Raw genomic sequence first — 18092 nt, 5'->3', positions numbered from 1 at the left:
CCCCCTCCCCTCTGCTCGGCCTATTATTAATTATTATTATTATCATCATCACTTTTATTATCATTACTATGAGTTCTTTATCTGCCTCCAGAACCCCCTCTCAATAAGCAGGCCCTCTCCCAGCCTCCCTTCCCTCTGCTCAGCCTATTAATAATAATAATTATTATTATCAGCAGCAGCAGCACTATTATCAGTATCATAACTATTATCATTATTATAATTTATTCCTCTGCCTCTAGAGCTTGCTGTCAATAAACAGGCCCTCACCTAGCCACTCGTTCCCCCTGCTTGGCCTGTTATTAATTATCATCATCATCATCATCACTATTATCATTATTATTAGTTCTTTCTCTGCTTCCAGAGCCCCGTCAATAAGCAGGCCCTCACCCAGTGTCCCCTTCCCTCTGATCGGCCTATTATTAATTATTATTATTATTATCTTCATCATCATCATCAGATATTATCATCATTATTATTTCTTTCTCTGCCTCCAGAGCCCCCTGTCAATAAGCAGGCCCTCTCCCAGCCCCCCACCTTCCCTCTGCTCAGCCTATTATTTATTATTATCACCACCACCACCACTATTATCATTATCATATTGCCACAGGGTTCTGTCTTGGGCCCACTCTTATTCAACATCTTTATCAATGACTTGGATGATGGGCTTGAGGGCATTCTGAGCAAGTTTGCAGAGGACACCAATTTGGGAGGGGTGGCTAATACCCCAGAGGACAGGATCACACTTCAGAATGACCTTAACAGATTAGACAACTGGGCCAAAGCAAACAAGATGAATTTTAACAAGGAGAAATGTAAGATACTACACTTGGGCAAAAAAAATGAAAGGCACAAATACAGGATGGGTGACACCTGGCTTGAGAGCAGTACATGTGAAAAGGATCTAGGAGTCTTGGTAGACCACAAACTTGACATGAGTCAACAGTGTGATGCAGCAGCTAAAAAAGCCAATGCAATTCTGGGCTGCATCAATAGGAGTATAGCATCTAGATCAGGCATCCCCAAACTGCGGCCCTCCAGATGTTTTGGCCTACAACTCCCATGATCCCTAGCTAACAGGACCAGTGGTCAGGGATGATGGGAATTGTAGTCCAAAACATCTGGAGGGCCGAAGTTTGGGGGTGCCTGATCTATATCAATGGAAGTAATAGTACCACTGTATTCTGCTCTGGTCAGACCTCACCTGGAGTACTGTGTCCAGTTCTGGGCACCACAGTTCAAGAAGGATACTGACAAGCTGGAACGTGTCCAGAAGAGGGCAACCAAAATGGTCAAAGGCCTGGAAACGATGCCTTATGAGGAACGGCTTAGGGAGCTGGGTATGTTTAGCATGGAGAAGAGAAGGTTAAGGGGTGATAGGATAGCCATGTTCAAATATATCAAAGGATGTCATCTAGAGGAGGGAGAAAGGTTGTTTTCTGCTGCTCCAGAGAAGCGGACACGGAGCAATGGATTCAAACTGCAAGAAAGAAGATTCCACCTAAACATTAGGAAGAACTTCCTGACAGTAAGAGCTCTTCGGCAGTGGAATTTGCTGCCAAGGAGTGTGGTGGAGTCTCCTTCTTTGGAGGTCTTTAAGCAGAGGCTTGACAGGCATATGTCAAGAATGCTTTGATGGTGTTTCCTGCTTGGCACGGGGTTGGACTGGATGGCCCTTGTGGTCTCTTCCAACTCTATGATTCTATATTATCATTACTGTATTATAACTTCTTTCTCTGCCTCTCTGCCTCCCCTCCTTAATAAGCAGGGGCCCGGCCCCTCTTCCTCCTGCTCGGCCTGTTGTTGTTGTTGTTGTTGTTTCTTTCTGTGCCTCCAGAGCCCCCTGTCAATAAGCAGGCCCTCGCCCAGCCCCCGCTTCCCCCTGCTCGGCCTATTCTCCTCCTCCTCCTTTCCAGTTAGGAGGCCGGCGTAGTGAGGCCTCCTTGGCAGTGGCGGCAGCAGCAGCAGCGTAGGCGCGGAAGGCTCGGCGGGGTGCGTAGGCCTCAGCCCGTCTCCATGGCGACGCGGAGGCCGGGCCCCGCTGAGAAGAGGAGGAGGAGGAGCAGGCCTCCTTCTCCTCCTTGCGAGGCGGGCCTCTCTCGCCGCCGCCAGCCGGCGGGAGGGCGGGGCCAGCTCGGCGGACGGCCCATCCGGGGAGCGGCGGCCGCCCTTCTTTTTCTTTTTTAACCCCGCCGCCCTCCTTCCCTCAAGCCCGCCGGCCGCCTCTCTCTCTCTCTCCCTCATCCCGCCTCGCCCGCCAACCAGGCCGGCGTCACGCAGCGGCATGGCTCCCGCCGGCGACCGCGAGGGCTACTGGGGGAAGCCCACCTCCACCCTGGACTGGTGCGAGGAGAACTACGTCGTCTCCCACTACATCGCCGAGTTCTGTGAGTCGACGCGGGTCGCAGGTCGGCGCGTTCAGACGTGCGCGGCGGAAACGCTCCTCCGCGGCCTCCTTAATGCGCGGCGGGGGATGATTGACGGATCCACTTCCCCGACATCCCCTCAAGGGTTGGGGGTCGGGGTGGGTGGGAGGCGTGATTTGGGAAGGTCGTGAGCACCGCCCCCCCCCCGTGTAACATAATTAGGATTATTATCATTACGTTAACCGTAATTTTGGCCCCCGGGTCCCTAGGGACTAGAAGCGGCTTCCAGGTTTTAAAAAACTGGGGGGGTGGGGGTGGAACGCCTCTAAATGCGTAGATGGGGCGGGAGTGGGAAAACTATGGCTGCAAAAACCACCATACGCGGGGATTTTGATTTATTTTATTAAATTCGCACGCCGCCCCTCATCCGAAGGTCACACAGGGGTTGGTTTGCAATGTAAGAATGCAAACGTGAAATACGTAAAGGGAAAAAAGAGGGAAGTAGAATTCAAACTATGTGCATGTATATTATATATGCGCATACTGTATATAAAAATCAGTTAAAACTGTACCAATAGTTACAATAAACCGGCACGGTACCAGATTATTATAATAATTTGCATTTGCATCCTGCCCTTCCAGGGAGCTCAAAGTGTTTCTCCTTCTCTTCATTGCAATTTGCCTTGGGCAAGGCAATGATAAATAAATGAATCCCCGCAACAACCCTGCAAGGTAGGTTAGGCTAAGAGAAGGTGGCTCATGATCACCGAAGTATCTGAAGAAGTGTGCATGCACACGAAAGCTCATACCAAAATATAAACTTAGTTGGTCTTTAAGGTGCTACTGAAGGGATTTTTTTATTTTGCACCGAAGGCTAAGAAAGGGTTTGAAGTCCCATCTCTCCCAGGTCCTAGTCTGACCCTCTGACGTCTGCACCACAGTCACTCTGTGGCAGATAGTTGTGCCGTGCATTCATTTTGCATGGGGAAGTAGCAAAAGGGGCCCTTTGCAAATTATTCTTCCCCTTCCAATTAGGGTTATGTCAGATTATTCGGTTGAAGAGAGACCGCACAAAACACCTTGGTGCCTGATGGCTACCCCACTGTGAGTATCATAATTATATACTTATCCCAGGGAGGTTAATCCGAGGCGCGATTATTGCTAATTGAAAAATTGCAAACTGTCCTGTGGTCCTTGGATGAAGGATCACAGGACTTGCCTCCCCCCGCCCCCGACTCAAGGTGGCTTACAGATAAAATAAGAACAGCTAAAAGGATAGGAGGAAACATTAATGGATAGCAGATATATTAAAAACCTGCGGATTATTACGATTAAAAACAACACTGCGCTAGCACTTTGATTAAAAGCAGTCAGTTCCTAAAAGCCTGATGGAATAAGAAGGTATCTCCCACTTAGCTCACCACACCTGGATGGAGCTTGTAGGAGTGGAATAGGGACACCTTTTTGCAGGTGTGAGGAGCCTGTGGCTCTCCAGGTGTTGCTGAACTACGGTTGGCCACAGCGGCTGGGGCTGGTGGGGTTTTGGAGTCCAGCAGCGTCTGGGCACCACAAGTTCCCCACCCCAGCCACCCCACACTATAGAATTTGGCTGGGGTGTCCTGCCAGATAGTGGTGGGAGAAACATTTTGCAGTGTATCTTCTCCTCTGGTTTTAAAAAAAGAACCCTTGATGTTGTCAAGTACCACTTCACAGATAATGTTTCAGGAAGGGGATGTTTTAAAGGGTGACACATCTTGTTTATCTGTTTAAGTACTGTATCAATAGCTTGCCTTTTTAAAATAGTAGTAGTAGTAATAATACTCTGGGTGACAGCCACCATAAACATAAGCTAAAACACGATCGGACTTCTTGTTGTTGACATCCGTCTGTATCAAGAGACAGTGGAGTGCGTACCAAAGGGTGAAGTCAAACCGCTGTGTTAACAGCACCAAAGTGATCTCCCTGGGGCACAAGTCTGGGCAGTGTGTCTGGAGGTCCTGGGCTGCCCAGACGACAAGAACCCCCACCCCTCCCAGCCTCGCTGATGTGGTCCAAAGAAAAGCAGAGCAAGACATTTGGCACCAGCTTGGTTGCAGGAGGTGCAAAAGGCGCCATCCAACTGTTTTAGGGACTCTACTCTAGATTTGTGTAGGGTTTACTCCTTAGCCTTTTCTTCTCCTGAAGATATCCCTCAAGGCAGCAGAGGTTTAGGATCAGAGTTTTCTTTCTCCTAGGTGGGCTAGCTTCCCAGGTGGACGAGCCCCATCTGCCCCTCTCTTCCCTCTACAGCACGTGCAGAAACCGCCCTCTTGTCTTGTCCACTCAATCTGTGCATGCAGAGGAAGTCCTCAACGTACCGAGGGTTTGAGACCCATCAGCTACCATCACCTGGCTTAACCTGCCATTGGAAGCCATTCCCAGGGTGTGGCTGCTTTCGCCTGCTGACAGCTTCTAGAAGCCTAATCAAAACTAATACCTACTTAAAACCACACAGAACCACAGGAAAAACAAGATTCCCAAAACCATTTCGAACAACGCACAGAAGAATCTGATGTGCTGGCAACACCCAGAGAATAGGATGCTGCCCCCACCAGAGATCAGGATATGTTAGAAAGGGGAGCATGGTCTGAGGTGGACCACTGGTGGACCACCAAATTCGTAATGGTTTATTACAATCTTGAAAGTGAATGGCAAGGGTAGTCAGCACGGTGTCCTCAAAATGTTGTTGGATTACAAGTCCCATCATCCTTGGCCATTGACTGTGCCGGCTGGAGCTTTTGTGAGGTGTAGTCTAATATGTGGAGGGCACCACATTAATGACCCCTGGTACATGGCTTGTTCAGCTTTCTTAGCCTCCTTGGAAATGTGACAACACTGGTTTCATATCTTAGTTTATGGCATGCATTTGCATAACTGAGATTTGAGATTCTTGAATCGCAAGAATGCTGAATTTTGGGGGCGTTGGTCTGATCCTGCCAGGCACCTTAGTTCTTTAAATAAGGCTGTGCGCTTGAGGTTATTTGTTGCCGCTTAGTTGTGATCTAACTGTTAGAGACCCCAAGGATCCCCATGGGACAAAACACTTTGTGATGCTCTCTAGTGCTGTTGTGTGATAGATGAGTCAGCCTTTCATAAGTCCCAGATGATATTCTGCAGTGGAGGCAAAATTCATTTCAGTTTCATTTATCGAAAGGATGTCTTGGGGGTATTTTCCAAAGGGCAAAGCATTGCTGTCCCTACATACAGAGCTGCTCAAGAGCCTATGACTTTACTCTTTCGAACAGAGTGCTGGAGCAGATGGAAATTAGAATCTCCCTTTTAAATGTGTGTCAACTTCATATGCATCCCTTCTCATTCCCTAAGGAAAGGATGTCATGGCAGCTAGTATATTCTTGCGTATAAGACTACTTTTTAACCCAGGAAAATCTTCACAAAAGTCGGGGGGGGCCTTATATGTCGGGTCATATTTCTTATATGGCAAGTATATCCCAAACTCTATATTTTAACTGGAAAATTTGGGGGTCGTCTTATACGCCCAGTCGTCTTATACGCCGGAATATATGGTAATGGTTTGGAATTCCCTTCAGGCTCTCACACTCCCTCCTCTCCTCATATGTGTGGATTCTCTCATCTCATGCCTGGTTTGTCCTACGGTAGTCAAAGTTTGCTCTTCTGCTCCAATTGAGGAAGCCTTGGTCCACACTAACCAGGAATTTCCTCCAAACCGCGATGTGAAACACAGTTTCTGCCGCAGAGGCAATTCGCAGCATGCTGATTGTAGTTCACCTGATTTGGGCATTAGGTCAGTTTATATTAATTTGAGCAAGCAATGAATACGGTAGTGTTATGGGAATCTGTGCAGAGGCACCTGAATAACTCCTAAAGCTGCATAATAATTGCAACCGTTGGCTGCCCTGGCCTCTGGATGGATCCATTTAGTTTTTGAAGGTAATTTATGCAAAGAGTGGGATGGGGAGAAGCAAAATTGAGAAGGGAACCCATACAGGCAGGACGTGTTCATCAGGTTAAAGACTTGCACCCTGAGATTAAGTCGAATTAAGGAAATGCACTAACAAAGGCAGGGCTCTGGTATTGTGTACTCAGAGGTTTCCAACCTTCTTGAGTCCAAGGCTCCCTTGACCAACTATATTCTTTCTGCAGCTCCCCTGTGGAGAAGTGCCCTCCGAGCCTCAGAAAACCCAGCTGGCAGCCCCTCACCCCTTTTCAAACACCCTCCCCTGTGGGGTGTTCCCTCAGCCTCTTCTTCTTTCCCCTCTCCTCGGGAGTCCTCTGGACAGCCAGAGTCTGGTCTCTGAGGGCCCCCCCCCCGCCCCAAAGAGAGGTGCCTCTTCACGCCGCCCCACAGGGGCCTGGGAAGAGGATGCCCCCAGCCTCAGTGACCTGATGGAGACTGGCCAAAGTGAATGAGGCTAGCAGCTTAGCTTAGTGGGCTTGCATGGTGGAAAGGCTCCCCTTTGGTGGCGGACACTCAGCTCTCAGGCAGGCATTGCACACAACAAGCACAAGAAAGCCCAATGTGATGCTTGCCTGCCTGGCATCCCACTTGCCCATCCATTCCCAACAGCAAGAGCTGGGCTACCTCACCCACTAGCTTGCTTACCCTGAAGCCACTTCAGCTCCTGGCAACCAGCACCCCCTGGCTAGCTTCTGCAAGAAACAACCATACAAGGCTTGGTGAGGCAGAGTCGCAAGAGGGCATCAGAGGAGGGAGGGAGGGAAGGAAAGAGGGAGGGAGGCCAGAGTTGCCCGCGGCACCCCTGACCATCATTCATGGCACTCTAGGGCAGGCATCCCCAAACTTTGGCCCTCCAGATGTTTTGGACTACAATGCCCATCTTCCCCGACCACTGGTCCTGCTAGCTAGGGATCATGGGAGTTGTAGGCCAAAACATCTGGAGGGCCGCAGTTTAGGGATGCCTGATCTAGGGTGCCATGGTTGAAAGCCACTGGCGTACTGAATCACACCCTGCTTGGATACCACAGCTTTTTCAAGGAGAGAGGGCTTTGTTGAAGATACGACGCAACTCTTGATTTCATATTTAAGTACTGTAGGGTCTATAACTCCTAGCAACTTGCGTTTTAAGAATTGTATTCCAGGCCACATGTGGAAATTTCTTTACTGTAGAACAGGCATCCCCAAACTTCGGCCCTCCAGATGTTTTGGACTACAATTCCCATCATCCCTGACCACTGGTCCTGTTAGCTAGGGATCATGGGAATTGTAGGCCAAAACATCTGGAGGGCCGCAGTTTGGGGATGCCTGCTGTAGAAGATAGGATTGGATGTATGGCAGCTGATTGTGTGAGCCCGAAACTGCTGTGCTCAGGGTGGAATTGGATAACCTGACATTGTGACATCAGATGATTGAGGAGTAGGCGGCCCCCTTATCAAACTTGCCCCGTGGGGGAGATAAGAATCTGGAGCATTGGCCAGATTGGGATCAAGATCCTGTTCCTCATCCCTACCTTATAAGCACACTCTCCACCCATAGAGTTACCTGGGGCAGTACAAGTTGGGGGTCACGCAGTAAACCTCTTTTTAAAAAATCTTTCTCTCATGGTTGCCATTTACTGCTGTGTGTGTCTTGGTGGTAGGTGAACAGCACCAGCAAAGTACTGTTTGCCCTCTGTCTCTTTATTACTGGTTTATTTTAAAATATATAACCTGCCCTTTCAGTTCGCAGGGTGGCATACTATACCATAATACTGGATTGGTGAGCATCCACCATTCATAAACCAAGAGGGAGTAGAGATTCACTGCCTCTCCTACGTTAGAGCCATTTCACCATACAGCCCCTCCCTTTACACATGTCCAACAAGTCATAATGCAATGAGTGTTTTGCTTATTGCAATTCACGGCACAGATGGAATTGTTTAAAACACTTAACATAGTCTCATTAATCCTTACAGCAACCCTCCAAAGTAGGCCAGATTTATAATTCCCATAGTTTGGAGGGTGGCATGCCTGTGGTCAGCTTCTGAGTTTGTGGTGTGGCCGAGGCCTCACACCCTTACTGTACAATCCTGTTTGTCTACTCGGGAGTAAGCCCCATTGGGTTCAATAAGACTTATTCCTGGGTACGTTTGGACAGGATTGCTGCCATGCACTGTCTGCTGCACCACTTTGACCCCAAAGGGGTTCATGGACAAAAACCACACTATTTGTTCTGGTCAAACAAGCAGTGAACATTTATAAGAATTATGTACTCTTCTTATAATAAGTTACTAGCTTTAGTCTCATCAAGACCTGTTGCCAAGTTAAATTTGCTTAACTAGGCTACAGGTCTTGATGAGACTAAATCCAATGTGTGCAATATATAACTATAAATTATGTAAAAATCTTGGCCTGCCTTTTCCGATTGGTTGTAGTCTAATAAGTAAATTAGTATAATGTAGCAATGGTGTGAAATGCCAGCCTTTATATAAGAAATACTTGGACTATTTAATAAGTTGTATTTGGACTATCTTTTGAAAACATTTAGGATCAGGGAATGCCCAGAGGACCTAAATTGCCATTTTGGACTTCTTATTGGCTCACCTTGATTCGTTTAGCAGTTCAAGCTGTGTTCATGCACAATTTTCAAGCCCATTCCTGAAAGGGGACTTAAAATTCAGATTGAATGCTACCCTGTCCAGATTGAATTATTTTATGGTTCCCTGTATCCAGATTTTACTTGCCGTTCTAATACGGAATTGAGACATGTAAATGAATACCAGGTGGCGTTGATTAAAGTTGAGAACAGCTGAATATTGGTGCAAATCCCTAGAGAAGCTTTTGTGCAGTTTTGCCATTGTGGAAAGTACAGTAGCTTGGGGCAAGGTATCCATTTTCCGCGTGGGATCTGTGTTGCTGGACTCTTGCAAGTGAGCAGCCTTTCCCCCCAGTCCTGGTAGCCACATCACAAGCTTTGGTCTGAATTGTCAGATCATTATCTCCACCATGCCCATTGCCCAACCATGGCCCACAGCCAAGGGAGAAAGTGTGGCCTGAACCAGCAGTTGCTCTTCATGAACAGTAAGAACTCTTGCATTCCCTCAGACTACGGTAGGTCAGTGGGTCCCAGACTTCTTTTACCCATGGACCACTTGAAAATTGGTGAGGGTCTTGGCAGCCCACTTGCCTCTTGTGGCAATTGCAATGCGCTGTGCTAGATTGTTTTTGTTGCTTCTTTTGTTTCTTAAATGCTGTATTTTATTTGTAGAATTCGAATTGCAATACAGTAGAATGCAATATGTAGGGACCCAGGTGGCACTGTGGGCTACTAAACCACTGAGCCTAGGGCTTGCTGATCAGAAGGTCGGCGGTTCGAATCCCTGTGACGGGGTGAGCTCCCGTTGCTTGGTCCCAGCTCCTGCCAACCTAGCAGTTCGAAAGCACATCAAAATGCAAGTAGATAAATAGGAACCGCTATAGTGGGAAGGAAAATGGCGTTTCCATGTGCTGCTCTGGTTTGCCAGAAGCGGCTTTGTCATGCTGGCCACATGACCTGGAAGCTATACGCCAGCTCCCTCGGCCAATAATGCGAGATGAGCGCGCAACCCCAGAGTCGGTCACGACTGGACCTAATGGTCAGGGGTCCCTTTACCTTTACCTAGAATGCAATATAATAAAATAAGTAATAAAATACAGTTAAAAAAATCAACATGAATGTGCCATCTTCAACTACGAACCCACAGACACAACCGTGAAGCAATGAAACTTCAGACCACAGGGTAGGTGGGAGAGAGAGAGCAGGGCTGGAGGAGGAGATTTGCAGAAGAGATGCTTGGAAAATCCAAGAAACCTTTAGTGAGGCCATATCATCATAGCTTTAGCTAGAACCCCACACTACATACTGCAGAGGCGGCATTTGATATGGTTTGCTAGTAAAAAGAGTAGGAGTACGGTTGGTGTAACCGCAGCTGTTGCATGCTGCCACGTGCCTGAATTCAGACCCCTTGTGGCTGGGGAAATTTTGGCCCCTCTGAAGGCTGCTCCACTCGACAGAGTGTTATTGTTCTGTTGATTCTAAGCCGACATGCCACTCTGCTGGTAAAATGACAGCGTTGGGTCTCAGCCGCACAAGTCTGTCCTAGAGTAATCTGGGCTGATGTCACTTAGTATTTACAGAGATCTGAGCAGGTACAAGGAGAATGAACGTTGAGCAATTCAAGCATCCCAAATCTGAAGATTTAAGTGTGTTAGAGATGCCATCAGGTGCAAGCAGAACAGTTACACCCAAGAATTCTTATAAGGACTCAAACGTGAAATGCTTGATCTAATAAAAATACACAACCTGTCATTAAAATCAGCCTCCTTGATAGAGGCCTTGAAATTGGCTAGTGTAACAGCAGTCCCTAAAAAGAGAGACACCTGTTAACATCTGTCTTGGGTAAGCATTATTTAAACTTGAGATATTCAACATACAGAACAGGGTTTCTGAACCACTCCCGAGCCACATGCTTCACTCGCCCTGCTTCACATTTTCCTCGTGATTTGCCTGACTGGAAAACTTTCTTAAGCAGTTTGTGGAGTGGTTAGAGGGCCAGACTAGGACCTGTGAGACCAGGGTTCAAATCCCCCACTCATCCACCAGTAAACTCAGTGGGGTGACCCTGGACCAGTCACAGTCTCCTAGCCTAATCTACCTCACAGGTTTGTTGTGAAGATAAAATAGGGAGGAGGAGGAGAGCCACGTATGCTACTTGGAATTCCTTAGAGGAAAGGTGGGTTTAAATACAATAAATGCCTCTTGCTTGCCTGGGTGGAGGGAGGTGTGTGTTGAAACTCCTGATTTTTTTGTGGCCCACTGTACAAAGCCCATTGCTCTACCCATTTCCTCCCTTTGGCTGGACCCATGCACCACTGGTATATGTGGTCCTGCAAAAGATTCCCTGCCCCTGATAGAGAAGAAGAAGCGATGCTGAGGAAGGATCAGCATGGCTTCTGCAGAGGGGAAGCCTTGCCTTTCCAAGCTTTTAGGATTAAACTGAGCATGTCATCAAATGTGTAGATGCAGCAATTCATTAGACATGGAATTTCAGAGGACTCTGACAGAGTCTGTCACCACAGCCTTCTGAGTAAGCTTGTAAATCATGGGATAAAAGGACAGGTCTTTTCTTGTAAGTAATGGGTTAACCAACAGGAAGCAGAGGGTATGCATAAACAGGCAGTTTTTTACAATGGAAGGAAGTACAGTAAAGAGCAAGGCCTCCCAAGGATTGCTTTGAGACCATTTATTTGGTATCAAGTTGGGATTGAGTGGCAAGGTAGCAAGGTTTGGTTTCAGGATGGGGAAACTCAAGCTGACTGGACATTTCCAAAAGCATATCTCCAAACTGGGTGAATGGGCAACATGATAACAAACAGTGTTCAGTGTAAGAGACTTCAGAAGTGATGTGCATAGCAGCAAAGAAAGCTAATTATGAACACACACACACACACACACACACACACACACACACACACACGGTGTGAACTGGTTGTGATTACCCAGGAAATAATTTTTTGGGCTTGTCATTGATAGCTCACTGCTCCACAAACAGCAACTTCAGCGAAAGGAATCGATAAGAAGGGGATTGAAAATAAACTGCCGGTATAATTCTGCCTCTGAATTAGCTGCATTTGGAATGTCTTAGTTATGGTTGCCTCATCTCACTTAGAGTGATGCAGAGATGGAAAAGATGCAGAAAAGGGATAACCAAAGGATTCTGAACCGTGTTCTCAAGAGGAAAAGCTAAACTTAGCATTTGGTGCTTTTAGTTTAGGGGGGGGGAAATGACAGATATGGGGACGTGACAGACTGCATGGTGTAGGAAAAAGTCTCTTGGGATCATCCAGTGAAATTGCTGGTTGAACAAAAGATGATTCTTCACACAGAGCATAAAATTAACTTGCGGAATTGCTGTTGTAGGATGTTGTGCTGGGTGTTAGGTTCGACAGCTTTAGAAAAGGGGATTCATAGAGAATCGATCCATCATTTGCCATCAGCCATGGCATTTAATTAACCTCTGGCTAGTGTTGTGGGAGGGTGGAGAATTTTGCATTTATGCCCTGGTTTGGGGTTTCCCGGAAACAGCTAGCTACCCACTGTTGGAAGCAGGATTCTGGACTAGATGCTCGCTTGGCTATTCAGCAGTCCCCCCCCCTCTCTCTCTGTAGCCACTGTACCTTTGGTTCCTCTTCATCTTGGAAGGCATTTCTCCCCCCCCACACTATTATCAGCAGGACTGCAGTTCTTTGTTTTAATTCCTCTTGCTTTCAGCAATCCACCATACGAAGGGTTAGTCAGGAAGCATTATGTTCTGTGTCCGACTGATATAGTGGGAGAACCTTGAATGGGCAAAAACTCCCGTCACCCATGCTGGAATCTGTCCAAGGTACAACGCGGGGGTCATCCACGGTTAAGATCGTGCCTTTGTGGTTTTCAGCCTGCGGCATTTTCTAAACCCAAGGTTAGAACTCTGGGTGCTGTCAGAAGGAAGAAGTACTGTCCAGTTAGTTGTTGTCTAGTATCTGGGAAGGTGCACAAATATCATTCAGAATAATTCCTAAAAATAGTTCTAGCTCGTGGGATCTTCAACACCATGTAAACATAGTTTACGGTCCAGTGTTAAAAACTCAGGCATTGCAAGAATGTTCCTAATTCTTGGGAAGTAACATCACATGTTTGGATATCAGTACTTCAGATTCCAGAGTACAGTACTAACTTCAAGGTTTTAGTTGCCTTTTTGTCGCCGCCCCCCCTTTTTTCCCTTTCCAGCTTCATTAAATTAAAGTAAATTTTAAATTTTGCTAAATCTATTATTTTTGTTTCATACACTCATTCACCTGTTGCTTTATCAATTACTATTTTGCTTTGATTTTTCTTCCATTCCCTGTTTAAGAAGGCAAGAAAGCCCTTGTATCATCATATCAAAGGTCCAGCTTGCCAGCTTGGAAGACCTTTGACAAGGCCTGAGGGCAGTAACCCTCTCCTCCTGTTTGCCTCCCAGCAACTGGCATTTGGTGTCCTACAGCCTCTGAACCTTTGTGTGCTTTTATATTTATTTCAGATCTTTATAACCAGCAGTTCTGAGGGAGGCTTACAGGATAAAAACAAAACAAGTTAAACTAAACAACAGTGAAATGGATAATACAGTTGCATCTGTTGCAGAGTAGAGATTATCTTCTGGCAGCAAATCTAGTAAATTAAATACATATCGTGTGCACATGTGTGGAGTCTAGGCATTCCATAGCATTTCCCGCTAAAATACCGACTTATTTGGTGTCCAATGCCATTTCCATCCATATTCTAGTAGATTAAACACTTCAGTAAGGCATGCCGTTAGTTTCAACCAATCTGCTTTTGAATATTCCGTCTACAGCTAAAAGCATGGTTGCCATATCCTGATTCTGAAGGCGATATGTCAGTTCCCCTAACACAGCTATGACCAACCTTTTTGCAGGTGCCCTGCGGGGGTCACACAGCCAACATAGGAGTGTCTGCCGCTCACACTTGCAAGCTTCCGTGCCTTTGGATCCTTTTGCCTCTTGTCTTCTGAGACAGAGCACCTTAGCTGAGTGGTAGAGAACATACTCGATATCATGAAGGTTCCGAGTTCAATAGCTGGTGTCAGGGGTTCTTGCGACTACTCCAGAGTAACGACGCTCCACATGCTTGTCTTTAAACAGTATTTTATTGGTGCACTCTATTTACAGTGAGACAGGTGTGGAAAACATGTCTGCTCATTCCGATGCAGAATCCGGCACTGCCCCTCCGCGTGACTTCCTCCAACATAAGAGTCTCGGGACAGTAAACCTCCTCCCCTTTGTTCTCCTGCATAATTCCGGAACCGGAGGAAAGGGTCTATGCTCCATGCTTTCCTTCTCCCCCCTTTCCCCCTCTATCTCCTCCCTCCTGTGTAGCCAGGGCTCTCCCATGCTGCCAGAGCCCTGGCACTCTCCCTCTACTTCCTGACTGGTTTCCTCAGAGCCCTCGCTTCCATCACTGCTTGGGGAGGAGCTACTTCTGATGCAAGGGGGAGGTTCTCTATACTGTCTCCTCCTTACATCCGGTGTCTCCATTTAGAAGGATCTTGGGTTTGGGAGACAACTCAGTAACGCACATGCAGGGGAAAGAGAACGATGGCAAGAATACATGAGGGAGGTGGCCGGCTCCTCTCCTCTCCACCCCACCCAAACCACAAGAAGGGAAGTCAGCTGCTGGCTTATTCTACGGGCATCATTGCAATGTTGTCTTTTTTTTAAATTAAGAGGAAGCAGCACTTTCTGTTTCTCCTCCTCCTGCTGTTGCTTGTGGTGTTGGTAGCGATCAGGCCACCTCAGCTCTGCCAGCCATCCTCAGATACAGTCATATCTCGGTTTAAGTACGCCTCGGTTTTGAGTACTTTCAATTTAAGTACTCCGCGGACCCGTCTGGAACGGATTAATCCACTTTCCATTACTTTCAATGGGAAAGTTCGCTTCAGGTTAAGTACGCTTCAGGTTAAGTACGGACTTCCGGAACCAATTACACTCATACCTCGGGTTAAGTACGCTTCAGGATGAGTACTCCGCGGACCCGTATGGAACAGATTAATCCACTTTCCTTTTTTTTATATAATAATTTTTATTCAATTTTTCCAAATTAACAAATAAAACAAACAAAACAACATTTTTGATACAATTCATCTTAAATTCACCCATCTCAATTTGCTCTGCCGAGCTTTGACTTCCCTCCCTCCCTTCCCGCGGTTTTCTTATTTACTCCTGTCTCGCAGTTTATTATTATCCTCACTTTAGTCAATTCGTAGGATTTATTTCAGTCCTGCAAGTGATTTTAAACTTCTACAGTTCTTCTCCATATGATCCACAAATTTACTCCAGTCTTTTCGGAACTTTGTCTCTCCCTGGTTTCGGATCCTGCATGTCAGTTTTGCTGATTCAGCATAGTCTATCAGTTTCATCTGCCACTCATCGATCGTTGGTATTTCCTGGTTTTTCCATTTTTGGGCCAACAAGGTCCTGGCCGCGGTTGTCGCATACATAAACAGTATTTGGTCTTCTTTCACAATCTCCCCTCCCATAATTCCTAACAAAAATGCCTCTGGTTTTTTGGGAAAGGTATATTTAAAAATCTTTTTCAATTCATTATATATCATTTCCCAAAATCTTTTAACTCTATCACATGTCCACCACATATGATAAAATTCACCATCTTTTTCTTTACATTTCCAGCAAGTTTTACTACTCATTCTATACATCTTAGCCAGATTAATCAACTTTCCATTACTTTCAATGGGAAAGTTCACTTCAGGTTAAGTACGCTTCAGTTTAAGTCAGGGGTCAGCAAACCTTTTCAGCAGGGGGCTGGTCCACTGTCCCTCAGACCTTGTGGGGGATTGGACTATACTTTGAAAAATATATATGAATGAATTCCTATGCCACACAAATAACCCAGAGATGCATTTTAAATAAAAGAACACATTCTACTCATGTAAAAACACTAGATAGGCCCCACAAATAACCCAGAGATGCATTTTAAATAAAAGAACACATTCTACTCATGTAAAAACATGCTGATTCACGGACCGTCCGCGGGCCGGATTTAGAAGGCGATTGGGCCGCATCTGGCCCCTAGGCCTTAGTTTGGGGGTGCCTGGTTTAAGTACTCCACGGACCGTCTGGAACGGATTAATCCACTTTCCATTACTTTCAATGGGAAAGTTCGCTTCAGGTTAAGTACGCTTCAGGTTAAGTACAGACTTCCGGAACCAATTGTGTTTGTAAACCGAGGTACCACTGTACATGCTAATTGCCAAACAGCACCTTAAACCCAGGTTACGGTCACTGCCATGATATGTCTAGGCAACCCCCCCCCCGTGAGGGGGTGAGTTGCTGTTACTTTCATCTTTATACCACTTTATATTTTAAAATCTCAAAGCGGTTTGCAGCACGTTAAAACAGCAAAGCAAACCATTCAGAGTAATACAAATTCAAGCTTCAAGGAAAATATTTCAGATCCTTCTCTAAATGATATTTTGCTTTCCCCATATTTGTTTACCTACTTAATTTATAGAGCTGCCTCATAGCAGAAGGACTCTGGGAAGCCCGTGTGGTGTAGTGGTTAGAGTGTCGGACTAGGACTTGGGAGGTCCGGGTTCAAATCCCTACTCAGCCATGAAGCTCACTGGGTGACCTTGGAGTCAATCGCAGCCTCTTAACCTCCATCACAGGGTTGTTGTAGGAATTAACTGAGGTGTGTGTGTGTGTGTGTGTGTGTGTGTGTGAACCATGTACTCCTTGGAGACAAAGGTGGGATAGGAATGCAGAAAATAAGCTCTTCTGCTGACCTGCTTAAGAAAGCTGGAGGGGTCAGCCAGATGGAGATGTCAGTCGCCAAAGTAGTACTGTATTGTCAATATTCCAGAATGAGCTCCTCCTCTCAGTGTCGTCCCTATCAATTACCATACAGGAATACGTGCACCCCCACATCCCTCATTCACAAAACGTAGCGCAGATTTCCTAAGGCAGTGAGCATTTTTTCTCAGTGCCATTTAAACAATTCAGGAGCCACCGCCACCATTCATAAATTTATGTGGATGTGCCAGGTTTTAAAATGGTTCTTTGCACTATTTCACTAAGGTCTGAGAGGAGGAAAAGGAGAAGGGAAGGTGAGACGGCGCCAGCTATGGATATGGGACACTTTTGCTGGCTTCTGGGCACTTGTTGTTGTTTAGTCGTGTCCGACTCTTCGTGACCCCATGGACCAGAGCACGCCAGGCACTCCTGTCTTCCACTGCCTCCCGCAGTTTGGTCAAACTCATGTTCGTAGCTTCGAGAACACTGTCCAACCATCTCGTCCTCTGTCGTCCCCTTCTCCTAGTGCCCTCCATCTTTCCCAACATCAGGGTCTTTTCCAGGGAGTCTTCTCTTCTCATGAGGTGGCCAAAATATTGGAGCCTCAGCTTCAGGATCTGTCCTTCCAGTGAGCACTCGGGGCTGATTTCCTTCAGAATGGATAGGTTTGATCTTCCTTGCAGTCCATGGGACTCTCAAGAGTCTCCTCCAGCACCAGAATTCAAAAGCATCAATTCTTCGGCGATCAGCCTTCTTGATGGTCCAGCTCTCACTTCCATACATCACTACTGGGAAAACCATAGCTTTAACTATACGGACCTTTGTTGGCAAGGTGATGTCTCTGCTTTTTAAGATGTTGTCTAGGTTTGTCATTGCTTTTCTCCCAAGAAGCAGGTGTCTTTTAATTTCGTGACTGCTGTCAGTGAAGGGAATTGAAGGGAGACAGCATGTTTGAAAGGGTGTGCTCACCCAAGAAATAGTGGCATGTGGGTGGCTTGGAGTAAAGAGCTGCTTGCCTTCTCTCTCTACCCACCTTAGAAATCTTAGGTGGTGACTTGGCAGCAGCTGCAATGTGAGATTCCTACCCCCCCCCCAGCTATTTGGATGGGGTAAGTCCAGAGGGCTGGAAGCAGCAACTGCCACATAGTGAGCAAATTGAAATTGCATAAAGCTGTACAAAAGTTTGCATGCTTTCGAACATAGCAAAAGCTTCCTTCTGAACTTCTCTGGTTGCTCTGCCCAAAATATTTGGATGACTCTTTGCCTGGCTGCCAATTTCCCTGATGCATAGATGTTGGGTTGCTGCAACATATCATGTGATGTCTGATGGTGCTTATCCCCTCTTGCGTAACAGCATCCACTTCGGGCAGGCAGTTTTAGAATGCGTTT

At 46.5% G+C, this 18092-nt stretch overlaps 1 protein-coding gene across 2 annotated transcripts in view; it reads left to right on the top strand.

Moving 5' to 3' along the window:
- The first annotated feature begins 2027 nt into the window (after positions 1 to 2027).
- Positions 2028 to 18092, top strand: part of ACER3 (alkaline ceramidase 3) — a 48017-nt gene continuing 31952 nt past the window's right edge. For both annotated transcript variants that reach the window (XM_035115059.3, XM_088668461.1), the window contains exon 1: positions 2028 to 2384. In XM_035115059.3, coding sequence (XP_034970950.1) covers positions 2282 to 2384 — 103 coding nt within the window. In that variant the 5' untranslated portion in view covers positions 2028 to 2281. The remainder of the gene's footprint in view (positions 2385 to 18092) is intronic.

This window comes from Zootoca vivipara, chromosome 4 (genome assembly GCF_965207765.1).
Source record: "Zootoca vivipara chromosome 4, rZooViv2.hap1.1, whole genome shotgun sequence".
Taxonomy (NCBI): Eukaryota; Metazoa; Chordata; class Lepidosauria; order Squamata; family Lacertidae; genus Zootoca; species Zootoca vivipara.
The sequence above is the reverse complement of the archived record's forward strand: the minus strand, read 5'-3'. Positions and strand labels throughout refer to the sequence as shown.